The sequence below is a fragment of the Nilaparvata lugens genome, chromosome 3, assembly GCF_014356525.2.
Source record: "Nilaparvata lugens isolate BPH chromosome 3, ASM1435652v1, whole genome shotgun sequence".
Classification (NCBI taxonomy): Eukaryota; Metazoa; Arthropoda; class Insecta; order Hemiptera; family Delphacidae; genus Nilaparvata; species Nilaparvata lugens.
In genome coordinates, this window is record NC_052506.1 from 79,230,282 (window position 1) to 79,247,801 (window position 17,520).

Consider the following 17,520-nt stretch of genomic DNA (forward strand, 5'->3'; position numbering starts at 1 on the left):
TTTGGGCAATTGCCTGTTTCTCTTTCCAAATATCGTGTTTGTGACTGTTCTAATAAATAAATAAATAAAAGAAAAATCTAAAGTTGAGGAAAATACAGATGAGAATATGATCACAATAATGAATTGAAAAAAAGTTGAAAGACTTAGGATAGAAAAACAGTAGATAAGCTCAGAGACTAACACTAGTGTTATATTTATAAAAGAATAGAGTGAGAATCAGTAAAATAAGCTATTGTAATTCATACAAAGAAACAACATTGCTTAATCAAAATTAATATTTTTCATAAAATGTATCTCACAGTTTATGAATGATATTTCACGTGAAATGAAAAGATATTGTCAATTCAATTTTTGTGTAGTTGAGAAGTTGATATTGTGGTAATTATTCATATTGAATGAAAAAGGCTAAGAAATTGTCAAAAAACCACCGATTTATTGATACTTAGAAAAACCGGTTTTGGTTATTATACACCATTGTCAATTTCTGATAAACGAGTTTATCAGTTTTTCGAGACAATGGTGTAATAACCGAAAACGGTCTTTCTAAAGTATCAATAAATCTGTGTTTTTTGACAATTTCTTAGTCTTTTCAATCCAATATTGTCAATTCCACAACATTTTGAGTTCAAACTAGTTTCGATGTACTTGGCATCATCATCATCAGTGGTAGACTGATATATCTTTTCATTTCACCTTAATATGGAGAAATTCCACAATATCTCTGTGTCAAGTGTTAATGATATCTCAGTTGTACAGTTTACAGTTCATGATAGCGTGTGCTCATTTTATGTTTACAGATCCATATTTACTGGAAAACAAAGATACAATCCCCCAGTCGACTGTTGTCTCACTTACTCTTTACTGGAAAAACTGAAGAAGAATAAACACAATGAATTTTGGTTGAATTATATGCGGTGAGTACGAAATAATATATATTTCAAATACGGTAGGTAAAATATCTATTCTAATATAATGAATACTTACCTACTTTCCGTGTCCAAGACCATCATTATGTTATTATTCTACTGAATGAAAAAGACTAGGAAATTGTCAAAAACCACAGATATATTGATACTTAGAAAGACCGGTGTAATAACCGAAACCGGTCTTTCTAAGTATCAATAAATCTGTGTTTTTTTTGACAATTTCTTAGTCATTTCATTCAATATTGTCAATTCCACATAGTTTATTTGAGTCCAAACTAGTTTCGATGCACTTGGCATCATCATCATCAGTGGTAGACTGATATATCTTTTCATTTCACCTTAATATGGAGAAATTCCACAATATCTCTGTGTCAAGTGTTAATGATATCTCAGTTGTACAGTTTACAGTTCATGATAGCGTGTGCTCATTTTATGTTTACAGATCCATATTTACTGGAAAACAAAGATACAATCCCCCAGTCGACTGTTGTCTCACTTACTCTCTACTGGAAAAACTGAAGAAGAATAAACACAATGAATTTTGGTTGAATTATATGCGGTGAGTACGAAATAATATAAAATACGGTAGGTAAAATATCTATTCTAATATAATGAATACTTACCTACTTTCCGTGTCCAAGACCATCATTATGTTATTATTCTACTGAATGAAAAAGACTAGGAAATTGTCAAAAACCACAGATATATTGATACTTAGAAAGACCGGTGTAATAACCGAAACCGGTCTTTCTAAGTATCAATAAATCTGTGGTTTTCGACAATTTCGTTTTCATTCAATATGAATAATTACCACAATACCAACTTCTCAACTACACAAAAAGTTATTATTCTACAGTATACAAGGTGTTCTGAAAGAATGTTCCCATAAGTCAGGGCGTGATTCCTATCACGCAAAGGAAGAAAAAAATATATAATCAACATAGGTCCGAAAATGCTTTGTTACCAGGTTATACTGGGTGAAAGATTTCGTCTGAATTTCAGTTCCCCTGCTGAAACGAAGTCCTACGGGTATTTGTTGGCTGTTAATTAAGATGTACAATTTAGCGTAGGCCTACTTTATGTAAGAAACTGAAAATAGTAGTACGATATAAATAATAATATTATTTATAGATAATAATAAATAATAAAGTTTTCCGTAATCACGAGACAATTGATTTTTTATAAGAGCATGGTACGCACTTATCACCATAACTTCACACAATTATCTGGCAATATTTATGCCTATTTATGTTCTAAACTACGAGCGTCGAGATAAGGTTTGGAGAGAAAAAAAATTGACTCATCATTTATGTATTTATGTTCTGTATTTTATTGATTTACGACATTGACAAGTCCAAATACCCCTTTTATAGGAGGTCAGTGGATGAAATAATAATAAAAAATAATAATAATATCCTGTAACCATAAATAATTATTCACAAACTGATGTTATTATTCCTTGACTATGTTGACTTTATGTTGGTTTGTCTTTTTAGCTATCTCGGAGGGCTGACAATGAGATATTATTTATTGTTTCACGAACAGTTTCATAGTACGGTTCTGTAGGAAATAAATATTGATTATTCATTCAGTAGAGATTCTTTCTCTATTGATTCTTACAATAAGTAGGCCTACATCATCAAAATGATAGGGAGAGAAAAAATAAGGTAACCTTGTGCTATTCATCTCATAAATTTAGATAAGGCTACACATAGTCCAAAATAAGTCTTGTAGTTGTTCTTCTTCTTCTTTTCCTTGCCCTTATGCCGCTAAGCGTCGGGTGCCTCCAGCCATTTGTTATATTGCACTCTATCCTGGGCCATCCTCCTAACGTCCGTCATTGTCTTTCCCTTTCCAGCCGCGATACTCGCCACATACTCGCTCCAGTGGTCGTCCCCTGCCTCGACGTCCCTCCGGTCTTGCTTCCATTACCATCCTTGCTTTTCTTTCCTCACTCATTCGTGTGACATGTCCATACCAACCTAAAGCTTTTCGTTGGACAGAAATGATCAGCTCTTCCTCCTTTAGAGTATCTCTGATCACTCCATTTCTCACTCTGTCTCTCCTTGTCTTTTCAACGACTTTTCTTGAATATCTCATTTCTGAGGAGGTAAATCTACTTTTATGCTTATCTAGGAGTGTCAGGCATTCTGTTCCATACATTAGGATGGGCTTAAAAACTGCTTGATAGATTTTCATTTTTGTTCCCTGGCTTATCTCTCTTTTCCCAAGTAGTGTCCTGCTTATTTGGTAGTATACCTGGTTAGCTTTCCTTACCCTATTATTGATTTCTTCATCAACCTTTCCATCTGTGGAAATGACCGTTCCCAAATATTCAAGTTATTCACTCTTTCCATAGATTTTCCATTCCACTTTATTTCCATTTCTGCATTTCCCTGCATCTTAGATATCACCATTACCTTACTCTTATCTGTATTTAATATCATTCCCTTGTCTCTTATTGCACTACACCATTCCGTGACAGAATTCTGAAGGTCTCTTTTGTTTGTTGATATCAATGCAATGTCATCCGCATAGATAAGTGCTTGAACATACACAGGACGGAGCTGATGATTTCCAACTTTACTTCTACTTGTTCTTCTTTTACATATTTTCAATATTTGGTCCATCAGCACTATGAATAACAGAGGGCTGAGGCTGTCTCCCTGCTTGACGCCTTTATCCATTTTAAACTCTCCGGACACAGCACCTCCTATTCTCACAACTCCGGTTACATTCTTGTACAGGCTCTTGATCCTTTTCATTATTTCATAAGATGCCCCCGCCTCCCTCAAGGCTGACCACAGGTACTCTCTAGGAACAGTATCAAATGCTGCTTTCAAATCCAGGAAGGCCAAGTAGGTGTCACCAGCGCGGCTCAGTCTTTTGTCCATGACTTGTCTGATAGTAAATATATGATCACTGGTCTGACGATCTCTTCTAAACGCCGCCTGTTCCTCCTCCAGTCCCTCCTCCACCTCTACTCTAAGTCGTCTTTCTGTAGTTGTTCACTTCACATAATTTTCAGTCCTTAATTATTTTCACAAAGTAAGTTTTGAAATTTAGATGCTTCAAAACCAAACATAGAATAAATTGGAATTTTATTTAAATTTAATTATATATTCTAATTAATTGTAATAAATTTATAACTAGCTATATAAATTGGAATTCATATACCGTACTGTAATATAATATAAATGCACTTCTATCACCATCGATAACTCACCAATATGGTTAAGATGATATTTTATCTATCAATGTATAAATAAATAAATATTAACTATTAAAGCCTGACTGTGTTGATTTTATGTTGGTTTCTCTTTTCAAACAAACGTCTTTATTTTGCCTTTATCATTTCCTCATCTATATTATTGTCTCAACCATGGAGGGCTGACAATAATGGCCCATATGAATAAAACCAGAGCAGAAAGCTCTTGGAGCATGGAGCATGGAGCATAAGGTTTTGCTCATGAGCAAAAGGTAGAAGCAAAAGCATTTGCTCATTTCTATATGAATAAGCTTTACCTTATACTCCTGAACTCTGGTGCAAATGCTCACGTATTTTAAAGATTTTTCATCAGCTGATTCGCTTTTTTAGTTCACGGAAGCGCTAAATATGCAAGTAGGGGGCACCGCTTGTGTTTGCGTCGTCTGCTCTGTTTTCCATTTATGAATAGTTTTAGGTTAGTTGAGTTTAGAATTTTCAAATAATAGCGTGAAAAATGTCATCTCTATAATAATCTTCAGCATACTCTTATAAAATTAATAGCCTTCTTATAATAGTCTACACTCTCATCTTCTTAAATGCCTATTTCTTATTTTGTGATGGCTATCTTTATATCAGGTATCTATCATTTGTATTTATTCTTTAGTAGGAATAATGGTGATATATATCATGGTTGAATCTAAAAAGAGTTTTATAGTTCTCAACTATTGGTTGTGATCGTATCTGGAATTGTTTCCTTTTCCTCATACGAATTAGTTGAGCCATTTTACTATGAGCAAAAGGTGATAAGCTGCTCTAGACTAGACTCACCTTTTTTGAAGCATTTGCTTCAAAGGTTGAGCAAATGCTCTAGTTTATTCATACAATTTTGAGTATAAGCTTTTACTTTTGAGAAAATGCTCAAACTATTTTTTTTATGAGCATGAGCAGAAGGTTTTGTTCACGTTTATTCATAGAAAATGAAGCAAATGCTCCATATTTTAGAAGTATAAGCAAATGCTCAACTTTATTCATATGGCCCAATATGTTTATTTTGTCACGAACAGGAATGCTTTCGCGAAACACCTGAAAGAGACAGAGGCGCGCGAGCGTATGACAGCTAGAGACGTGCAGCGTTTGAATGGCGTTGCGCCATTGGTCCATTTGCGAGGCTACGAGAGACGTGTTGTCAGCCAATCACAGCACAGGCTTCAGTGCAACCTGCTTTCGCCGCTTGAGCTGTACAACATCAAGGTCAATCCCAGGATGTTGAATTTCAATATGGTAATAACTTCTATTCTTACGTTATATTTTATTTTCATTCATAATACAGGCTCAAATCGTATATAGTTATAAATATTACTCATCTATTTTACTATCCATGACGAACTGCAAGTTAATTGACCGAACGTAGTGAGGTCTATGTTTCAACTCGATTTGCTTTTGTCTGTCTGTATGTAACGCAATTACGGCCAAACGCGTTGATAGAATTCTATGAGATTTGGCAGGAATATTCCTTTTTCAACTGCGCGTCGATGTATACACAAGGTTTTTTGAAATTATGCATTTTAAGGATAATATGAAAAGAAAAGGAACTCCTTCATACTCTGATATCACTATATAATTATCATATACTTTGAATATAGGATCAATCAGACTATAGAATTATTCATAATCAATCAGCTGACAAGTTGATTATTCATTGCATGCATTAAACACATATTTTCATCAGATGGAAAGATTATCATGAAACTGACTTTATTAACATAAGTGAGTTTTTGATCTTGAAGAAATATAATTACAATTATTTTTAAGAGTAAATTATGATTAAACTGTGAATTGTGATTCAACTGAATCAACTAGAACTGGTGGCATCAGATACTCGTGGATGAGAAAAATGCGTGAGGTCTACTGTTCACAGAACTACTAGTAACGTGAACCTCACTATTCCACTCACTGATTACTGACTTGCTGATGAATTTAATTTTCTGAGGGAAAATAAAAAAAAATGAAATCAACACTTCTTGTATTTGCTGATAGGTGAAATTTTGATTTCAATTTTTTGCGAATATTACGTATGGAATAAACACTTGTTTCATAAATTATTTTTAATTTTAGGTTGCTGTTGACACAGACTGTGAAGAGTTGATGTTTGTGGAGAATTTGAATAGTTTTGAAATATCGATGCGTGTGATCTCTACGAATTCTTCAATCAAAGTCAGCGGTCAAAATCACATGAAAATCAGTCCTTTCGCAAAAGTTTCGTTCTCAATCATTATACATTCCTCTTTTCTCGGACTGTTCAACGGGTGAGTCAATTTAATTAATTAAGAAAAAATAATTTTTCATTTATTCAAACACAAATAATCATCTTGTCTTTTTTCTTTAGGGCTACTCTTGAATATAAATAAATATAGAAATCCAAGTACCCTTTATAAGAATGTAAAGGGTACTAAAGCTGCGTTTACACCAAAGTTATTATCAAAATGTTTATTTTTCCGTCCTTATAGATTCTATCCTATTATATTAAGCGAGCAATTTCTGTATATATTTATTTATATGGTTATGTGGTTATATATTTATGTTCAACGGGTCTCGAAAACGGCTCTTACGATTTCCTCGAAATGTGGAACAAAGTAGGTTTATGATATGAAGATTCGATTGCACTAGGTCTCAACCCTTGGATAACTCGCTGAAGGACATTAAAAGGATAAATACGTCCTTGGAAAAACAGCTGGAAATTTTGTCGTCTGTCGATACCGTAATGGAAGAGAGTGAACGAGTGCATGTGTGTGGGATCATCCAGCTGATCTCACAATTATCTGGAAATTTTAATCAACTTGATCAAAATATCTGATTTGTTGACATGACATGGTATATCATTCAAAATGAAAGTAGGCTATATCAGAATTTTCAAAGTTAATAATTATTTTACAGTTTCAAGTGATTAGTGAGTGTTATTTTGTTATTCAATTTGGTTTGTAGACAATCTAAATTAAAACATTTCTGTTTTTAAATGTTTTGGCTAAAAACTGGACCTGAATTCAAGTGTATGAAACATACCTAATCTACTTTTTGGACGATTTATAGTGTATAAATCAAAATTCGGGGAAGAAACCGTTTTGGGCTGTGCCTTGTTGTCCTTCCCCAATCATTTTAAAGAATTATGTTATGTTTATCAATAAATAAATAACGAGCTCCAGCTCGGTGCCCCGATATTTAGAGTAAACGGAGCTTGACAAACACATATGGACATCATGTGTATGATAAGTTATGTTTTATGGTTTATGATTATGGTATCAAAATTTCTTAGTAAATTTGTTGAAAATATATTTTTAGTATATTTTTACTTTCCTTGCCCTATTACCATAGGTAGGTAAGGAAAGTATTGCTTTCCAAAAAAATTAAGGTTCCCTAATTTCAAGTTTTCTATACGTTTCAAGGTTCCCTGTGTCCAAAAACATGATTTTGGGTGTCTGTGTGTGTGTGTATGTCTGTGAACACGATAACTCCATTCCTAATAATTCAATTCAATTCAATTTATTTATTAAAAACACACATAACAAGACAAAACAAAATTACAAAGAATTTGAAACAAATAAAACACAATAAAATGTTACAAATATAAAAATCCATGAGCTTTGTGGTTGGGTGTGTTGGAGAAGAGAAAAAAAGAGAGGAAGATACCTAGCCAACTATGGTTTCCCATGTAATAGGCAGGCAAAGAAGAGAAGAGAAGTAATGAGGGAAAAAGGTATGGGAGAAATGGGGGGAAGGAATAAAACAGAGGAATAGGTACTCAAAATAAAGGTAAGCGAGTCCACTGAAAAATGGAAAAACAATGCTGGAGCAGAAATCTCGAGTCATATATCTAAATGGAAGAAGAAATTACTTTGTGTCCAGTTTTTTATATCCAGTTTAATTTTTCCGCTGATCTTATTGTCCATGAGAAAGTGATTTGGAATGAGGTTTATTATTTTAGTACCTATGTAAATTAACTGCCTCCTTATACATTCAATATTAGTGTTATAGGTTACATATTTGTTAGCAGTTGCCCTTAGATTATAATAATTAAGTGTAGAGTTTATTGTGAGAGGAAAATCGGATCTATATTTTATTAAGTACTCAATTACGGTTTTTATGTATAATTGACATATAGTCATCACCTCAAAATCACTAAAAACCATATCCGTTGGATAGAGCCTGGGTTTGCTTAATATAGTTTTAATTATCAGTTTTTGTGCTACAAATAATTCAGCAATATGACAGTTGAAACAGCCTCCCCAAACAACTATGCCATACTGCAGAATTGACTTGACTAGAGCATGATACATCATTTTCAGGTCGTTCTTATCAAGAATTCTGTTTACTTGGTAAAATTTAAAAGATAAATATCTAATTTTTCTACATATGTATTTAATATGAACATCCTGTAAAATCTGACAAAGCATTTATTGGAACGGTTCCACTTGTTACTCATTCCACTACTACGTAGACATCATGTTGTCATTTTGTACGTCTGCACTGGCCAGTGACGTCACATCACGGTTCTACGGCACTGCTTTTATCAAGTTGGTTTTCTTATTATTCGTCGTGTTATTATTTGTCGTTTCAATTTTAATATTTGTACTATTCGATTTTTTGGAATTTATTTTGTCTTTAGGCATCTTACTTTCTAGATATTTGCTACTTTTTCACCAAACGTTTGTGTTCGTTATGTTATGTTCATGGATGACATTTCCGTTTTCGTTTTTGTTGCTGAGCGTGGGTCTGTCTTCTTGTCTTTTGCAATGGTTCCTAGTCAAGAGTGCATCTATGCTCTCGGTCTAAACCTTTTATCCATATTCATCTGATCTACGAAACGTTTTTAAAAGTGAATTATTCTTCCAAATTAATTTGTTTATTCTATTCTTCAATTGTGATTCAATTATTCATTGATCTCCTCACTTATTTACTCTGATAAACTTTGTCAAATTTGCAACCTCGTGTGGGCATTTATCGCTATTTATTTGATCTATGGAACGTTTTTAAAGTGTGAATTACTTCTGCAAATTAATTCGTTTGTTCTATTCTTCAATTGTGATTCAACTATTCATCGATTTCTTCGCATATTTACGCTGATAAACTTTGTCAAGTTGACAACCTTGTGTGGGCTTCAATTGCCATTCTTCTAACAATTGGCTTCACCTCGTGTAACTCAAACTTTCAAGTTCATCATCTCTACCATTTGGAAATCATTCTAAAAATTCCACAACTTGAAAGTCGGATTATTCATTTGGGATTCTACATGCTCCTGCCTACATTTCCACTGGGGGATTGGCCTGCTGTGGTGGACGCTTCCACTCTTGTCATCGCATGGCCGGATCACATCATCGCTTGCTGATGTCCTGTTCCTTTGGGTACTGTGGATTCATTGCCTGTCTGCCTGGCTGCATCTCCTCTTCAAAATTTTATTCAGGTTACGTAAATTGTTCTATTCAATTTTCATTTACGTATGTACTACATAATTGTTTTGTTGATGTCTGTCTTGACATTCAATTCACTAAGGCCACCGACGCCTATTAATTCATTGGATTTGACAGCTACCCTTGGCTTTACAAGTGATTTTTTGAGGCCACTGACGCCTATAATTGTTTTGTTGATGTCTGTCTTGACATTCAATTCACTAAGGCCACCGACGCCTATTAATTCATTGGATTTGACAGCTACCCTTGGCTTTACAAGTGATTTTTTGAGGCCACTGACGCCTATTAATTGTTTTGTTGATGTCTATCTTGACATTCAATTCACTAAGGCCACCGACGCCTATTAATTCATTGGATTTGACAGCTACCCTTGGCTTTACAAGTGATTTTCTGAGGCCACTGACGCCTATTAATTGTTTTGTTGATGTCTATCTTGACATTCAATTCACTAAGGCCACCGACGCCTATTAATTCTTTGGATTTGACAGCTACCCTGGCTTTACAAGTGATTTTCTGAGGCCACTGACGCCTATTAATTGTTCAATTGATGTCTAACTTGACATTTAATTTACTGAAGGCCTATGCCGCCTATATTTTAATGTACTCTATTTGTTGAGCACTATCTACAGCTCATTGTCATTTGTTATTATTCCTTTTGTACTATTGATGTCTATCTTGACATTCAATTTACTGAAGGCCTATGCCGCCTATATTTTAATGTACTCTATTTGTTGAGCACTATCTACAGCTCATTGTCATTTGTTATTATTCCTTTTGTACTATTGATGTCTTTCTTGACATTTAATTCACTGAGGCCACTGACGCCTATTAATTGTTCAATTGATGTCTAACTTGACATTTAATTTATTGAAGGCCTTTGCCGCCTATATTTTAATGTACTCTATTTGTTGAGCACTATCTACAGCTTATTGTCATTTATTATTATTCCTTTTGTAAATCATTAAGATTGAACTTTGCAGCATTAACTTTTCATTTTAGCACTCAATTTATATTCGCAATTCAGGTATCATTAATATTACCTTTTCGATTATTGTCAGGCTTCAATGGTCATTAATGTCATTGACCTAATCTCATTTAAATTTTGTATTTCTCTAACATTTTATCACATGTTGTAATTTTCCCAAGATTTTCCAACTCAGTCTTCTTACAATTGTTTTTTGTATGTGGCCATCTGCCTATTATTATTTTATTATTATTAAATCTTATCTTGTTAACTCATTTAGTCTTTTATTGGCGTACTTACCACACTTCAAGCTATCAGTATTTTTATGCACAGAATTCAAAGATTTATTTGTAGGTATTAATACCAACTATCATTCACAGTCCACTGCCCTGACCTTGGATTCTGTCATAAAAATTGGTCCTCCAGCCCATTCATTTTTGATTCAGTGTTTACCTAGGATAATTGTTAATTTTTATCACCCATTTCTTGGTCCATTGAACCTTAGGGTTTCAGTGACCGTGTGCCCAATAGTCTAGCTTGACGCCAATGATTAGGTCCCACTCTAGAGTATATTTTATTCCATTGTACCTTTGTATGTTTATATTGTTTAGTATTAAGCATTCACACACTTGTTTCAAATTTTCAGTACTGGCTGCAACTCAAAGCACGCTGCGACGTGTATGCACCAGCTATCAACTATCTTGTACCCTGAGAGACTGAACCGCACTGAACTGGTCACAGACGGTTATTGCACATTGAGAAAACAACACACGGCAAACTACACCGCCTTACGAGCTCACTACTTGACTCGCCGCACAGCAAGCTTGATACAACTTGCCTCATATGCACAGGCGTGCCTCTCTGCGTACTGGACCAGCGCCCAAAGTTGCTTATTGGCGCAGCAATCGCATTGCTACAGTGCAGTATTGTTTCATTCACTCAGGTTTTTCTGTTAATTTTCAAGCATGTCCGATCATGAGGAAGATTCACTTCCTGAGCCTTCTGCTCTTTCCAATGCAAGAGACAATTTACACCACGAAATAGATTGGTTCATAACCAGCTATAGCGATTATGTTGTGGACACTGAAGCCACTTATTATCAATTGTTGACTGTCAAAAATGAACTAGGTTCACTTAGAATTAAGTATGATAAAATCCATGAACAGTTATGGAATTCAGAGTTGCAAGCACAAGACACTTCAACTCATTTTGAAATACTTAATAAGTTTATCTCCATTACCTCTAAGGCAAACGCTGCATTAACTGCTTTTGAAAGCAGACAACGCAACAATGAGGCCACTGCTGGTGCTTCCCAGCGGCCAACATCTCAAAACTCACATTTGGCAAATTTTCAGTTGCCTCAGATTCAGCTTCCACGCTTCAATGGGGAGCTTTCAAAATGGCAAGCATTCTCAAGTGCTTTTACCAATATTATTGGTAATCAGGATAATATTAATGACTCATTGAAATTTTTCTATCTTCGTCAATCACTCAGTGGTGAAGCTCTCGCTAGAGTGGAACACATTGAAGCTGACGAAAATGGTTTTCAGCTTGCATGGAACCTCTTAAGGGAGAGGTATGACAATTAGAGATTAATTGCTGCCAGGCACGTCACGGCAATTGAATCTCCACCTACCATAAAGCGTAACTTTCCGCAATCATTACGGGCATTCATTGACTTTTGCAAGTCCCACATTACTGCGCTTGAAGCGCTTCAACTTGGAGTCCAAATCAAGGACTTATTGTACATGCACAAAATGTTGTTGCAGTTGGATACTGCTACTGTTCGAGAATGGGAAAAGAGTGTTGGTATACACGACATTCCCACCATTGATAAATTTTGGAATTTTTTGGAATCACAATGCAAAATCATGGAAGCTGTTGCTTCAAGCTCAGCTAACCATCATCAAGGAAATGTACAGCAAAGTACATCCAACTCGGTTGGTGCTCATAGCAAGCCGAAGTTCAATCAAAATCAATCAAATGTTCAAGCTAGGATGCAGGTTACTACCTCTTCTATGTCACCTTGTAGTTTTGTAATTCTGTTGGTCATTTTCCAAATCGTTGTAATGAATTATTGAAGTTGCAGGTTACTGATCGTTGGAATGCTGTCCGTGACAAAAGGTTATGTTATAATTGCCTCAAGCCTTTCGCACCCAATCATGTTTGTTCGGACAAATCGTGTACACTTTGTGGCAAGAGTCACCATACTGTTCTTCATAGGTCGTATCCTCAATCACGAGACACTCAGCCTACTTCTAAGGATAAGGTAACTTCAAATGTTATTCATTCTCAATCCTTTGCTCCCTCCAAGAGTAAGAATGCTGTTTTGAATTCTGTCATGGTTCAGAATGCGGAAACAACTAAGCAAGCTGTTTCTCATGCAGAACAGCCTCAGAAGAACTCTCATGTCACAATGAGCTCCACCTCGTCACTGTGTTTGCAACAGCAATCAACTGTCGCCTTGTTACCTACTGCTGAAGTTTTGGTTCAATCTTCTAGTGGAGAATTTATTAAAGCAACCGCGCTTTTAGATTCTTGCTCTGATTGTAATTTGATGTCAACTAGGTTGGCTGAAAAATTGTCACTTGCTGCTTTGTATTCTGACACTTTGATTCATAGTGTAGGTGAGAATAAGACCAAATCATCTATTTCTCATTCAGTTTGCTTGTCTTCATCTGATTGTTCGTGGTCGGTCAAAGAAAATTGTATTGTAGTTGATAGCATATCATCTAATGTTCCTAGTGTGAACATTGATCTTTCTAAAATTTCAATTCCTGTTGAACTCAAATTAGCGGATCCATTGTTTGATCAGCCTAAGCCTGTAGATTTGTTACTTGGTGCTGGCATATTCGCATCGATACTTCAGCCTGGTAAATTATATCTAGCTCAAAACGCTCCCATTCTTCAGAAAACCAGTCTAGGTTGGGTCATATTTGGTTCTTGTAAAGCTATTCGTCCTATTGCAGCACCTCGTTCGTGCCTCCCTGCTTCACCTGTGGCCGCCCCCCGTAGGGTCATGTCAAATTTTCTAACTTCAAATGATGTCTCTCATCAGTTAGAGAAATCAGTTCAGGTATCAGTTCAGGAAATCAATTCTCAATCAGTTCAGGTATTAGCTACCACTTCTTCTCATAATGATGTTATCTCAGGCATAATCAATAGTTGCTCCACTTATCACAAAATTGTTCGTACAACAGCGTATGTTCTACGGTTCATTCATAATTGTAGGAATCAAAATTCAGTCGCTCCGCGCTTTGGTCAATTAGCTATCTCTGAAATTTCAGAAGCTGAAAATTGTATCTTCAAATCCATTCAAGAAGAAGCTTTCTCTGCTGAACTTAAAGCATTGTGTCAAAATCGGGAGCTATTGCCTAATAGCTCTATTAAAGCCTTGTCACCATTCATTCACTCAGATTCACTGCTCAGAGTTGGTGGACGTTTGCAAAATGCAAATGCTTCCTTTGATTATAAACATCAAATATTGTTGCCCAGCAATCACAAATTCACTCGTGCATTGATTGTTGCTCACCATCGTCGTCTAAGTCATGCTGATGTGCAGGCCACCATGGCCAGTGTAAGACAACGATTTTGGTTTCCCTCCACCCGTCGCACCATCAAAAGTGTATTGCGGCATTGCATAATGTGTTTTCGCTTTTCGGCTCTTTGTTCTGAGCAAATCATGGGTAGTTTACCAGCGGCCCGCGTTCAGGCTAATTTTCCCTTTTATAATTGTGGTTTGGATTACGCCGGTCCTATTTCCATCCATGTAGGCGGCCCCAAATCTCGTACTTTTTCTAAAGCATACTTGTCGCTGTTTGTGTGTATGGTAACTCGTGCCGTTCATATTGAAACTGTCTCGGAACTTACTTCCAAGGCATTTATTGCTGCTCTGATTCAGTTTTCTGCTCGTCGTGGCATTCCGCATTCCATTTTTTCGGACAACGCCACAACTTTCGTTGGTGCCAACAATGAGCTACGTGAGCTCCACGAATTTTTGTCCTCTGATTGTCTCAAATCAGATATTCATGACACTATGTCTGTACTCAACATCCAATGGCACTTTATTCCCCCTCGGGCTCTGCACTTCGGTGGACTCTGGGAGAATGCAGTAAAAAACTTCAAACGCATATTCCGCGTAGTTACATTCAACAAGGTATTTAACTTTGAAGAAACCTGTACTCTTGCTGCTCAGGTCGAAGCAATCTTGAATTCGCGCCCTCTTGTTCCCTTGTCGGAAGATCCACATGATCTTGCCTACTTGTCTCCAGGTCATTTTTTGATTGGACGTCCGCTTACGTCATTACCCTTCTTACCGCCTAACACCAAACACATTGACCATCGTTCACGTTGGTATCAACTTGCTGTTTCTATCCAGGAGCTTTGGGATAGGTGGTCTCGTGAATATTTAACCACTCTTCAGAAAAAAGGCAAATGGCTAAACAATTGTGAAAATTTGAAGGTCGGTACGGTTGTCATCTTGAAGGATCCTGGTTCCGCGCAGTCCACTTGGAAGCTGGCGCGCATTACTGAAGTTCATCCCGGTAAGGACGACAAGGTTCGAGTTGTCACTGTTCTCACTCCCTCCGGCACTTTTAAGAGAGCTATTTCGAGTTTAGCACCTCTTCCCATTGATGAGGATTCTAGTTAATCCCCTTGCTCTTTCATTTCGTATTTTCAGGTTTCATTGTTTTTTCCCCTGGTTCTCACATGGGGCCCAGTTTTCAATTTCCAATTACCTTGCCAGATTTTACATATTTCTTATTTTTTCTTATTGTGCCATACCCCCGTATGACACAAGGGGCCCAGTTTATGTAAAATCTGACAAAGCATTTATTGGAACGGTTCCACTTGTTACTCGTTCCGCTACTACGTAGACATCTTGTCGTCATTTTGTCCGTCTGCACTGGCCAGTGATGTCACATCACGGTTCTACGGCACTGCTTTTATCAAGTTGGTTTTCTTATTATTCGTCGTGTTATTATTTGTCGTTTCAATTTTAATATTTGTACTATTCGATTTTTTGGAATTTATTTTGTCTTTAGGCATCTTACTTTCTAGATATTTGCTACTTTTTCACCAAACGTTTGTAAACGTGTTATGTTCGTGGATGACATTTCCGTTTTCGTTTTTGTTGCTGAGCGTGGGTCTGTCTTCTTGTCTTTTGCAATGGTTCCTAGTTGAGAGTGCATCTACGCTCTCGGTCTAAACCTTTTATCCATATTTATCTGATCTACAAAACGTTTTTAAAAGTGAATTATTCTTCCAAATTAATTTGTTTATTCTATTCTTCAATTGTGATTCAATTATTCATCGATTTCCTCACTTATTTACTCTGATAAACTTTGTCAAATTTGCAACCTCGTGTGGGCATTTATCGCTATTTATTTGATCTACGGAACGTTTTTAAAGTGTGAATTACTTCTGCAAATTAATTCGTTTGTTCTATTCTTCAATTGTGATTCAACTATTCATCGATTTCTTCGCATATTTACGCTGATAAACTTTGTCAAGTTCACAACCTCATGTGGGCTTCAATTACCATTCTTCTAACAATTGGCTTTACCTCATGTAACTCAAACTTCCAAGTTCATCATCTCTACCATTTGGGAATCATTCTAAAAATTCCACAACTTGAAAGTCGGATTATTCATTTGGGATTCTACATGCTCCTGCCTACATTTCCACTGGGGGATTGGCCTGCTGTGGTGGACGCTTCCACTCTTGTCATCGCATGGCCAGATCACATCGTCGATTGCTGATGTCCTGTTCCTTTGGGTACTGCGGATTCATTGCCTGTCTGCCTGGCTGCATCTCCTCTTCAAAATTTTATTCAGGTTACGTAAATTGTTCTATTCAATTTTCATTTACGTATGTACTACATAATTGTTTTGTTGATGTCTGTCTTGACATTCAATTCACTAAGGCCACCGACGCCTATTAATTCATTGGATTTGACAGCTACCCTTGGCTTTACAAGTGATTTTTTGAGGCCACTGACGCCTATTAATTGTTTTGTTGATGTCTGTCTTGACATTCAATTCACTAAGGCCACCGACGCCTATTAATTCATTGGATTTGACAGCTACCCTTGGCTTTACAAGTGATTTTTTGAGGCCACTGACGTCTATTAATTGTTTTGTTGATGTCTATCTTGACATTCAATTCACTAAGGCCACCGACGCCTATTAATTCATTGGATTTGACAGCTACCCTTGGCTTTACAAGTGATTTTCTGAGGCCACTGACGCCTATTAATTGTTTTGTTGATGTCTATCTTGACATTCAATTCACTAAGGCCACCGACGCCTATTAATTCTTTGGATTTGACAGCTACCCTTGGCTTTACAAGTGATTTTCTGAGGCCACTGACGCCTATTAATTGTTCAATTGATGTCTAACTTGACATTTAATTTACTGAAGGCCTATGCCGCCTATATTTTAATGTACTCTATTTGTTGAGCACTATCTACAGCTCATTGTCATTTGTTATTATTCCTTTTGTACTATTGATGTCTATCTTGACATTCAATTTACTGAAGGCCTATGCCGCCTATATTTTAATGTACTCTATTTGTTGAGCACTATCTACAGCTCATTGTCATTTGTTATTATTCCTTTTGTACTATTGATGTCTTTCTTGACATTTATTCACTGAGGCCACTGACGCCTATTAATTGTTCAATTGATGTCTAACTTGACATTTAATTTATTGAAGGCCTTTGCCGCCTATATTTTAATGTACTCTATTTGTTGAGCACTATCTACAGCTTATTGTCATCTATTATTATTCCTTTTGTAAATCATTAAGATTGAACTTTGCAGCATTAACTTTTCATTTTAGCACTCAATTTATATTCGCAATTCAGGTATCATTAATATTACCTTTTCGATTATTGTCAGGCTTCAATGGTCATTAATGTCATTGACCTAATCTCATTTAAATTTTGTATTTCTCTA

At 36.0% G+C, this 17,520-nt stretch overlaps 1 protein-coding gene across 2 annotated transcripts in view; it reads left to right on the forward strand.

Moving 5' to 3' along the window:
* Positions 1-799: 799 nt before the first annotated feature.
* Positions 800-17,520, forward strand: part of LOC111046758 (aromatic-L-amino-acid decarboxylase) — a 166,583-nt gene continuing 149,862 nt past the window's right edge. Inside the window, exons 1-3 of one of the 2 annotated variants that reach the window (XM_039424736.1) lie at positions 800-914; positions 5,199-5,415; positions 6,250-6,440. In XM_039424736.1, the coding sequence (XP_039280670.1) occupies positions 910-914; positions 5,199-5,415; positions 6,250-6,440 (413 nt within the window). In that variant the 5' untranslated portion in view covers positions 800-909. Of the gene's footprint in view, positions 915-1,345; positions 1,486-5,198; positions 5,416-6,249; positions 6,441-17,520 lie in introns of those variants that run through there. The other variant, XM_039424735.1, reaches the window with a different exon arrangement.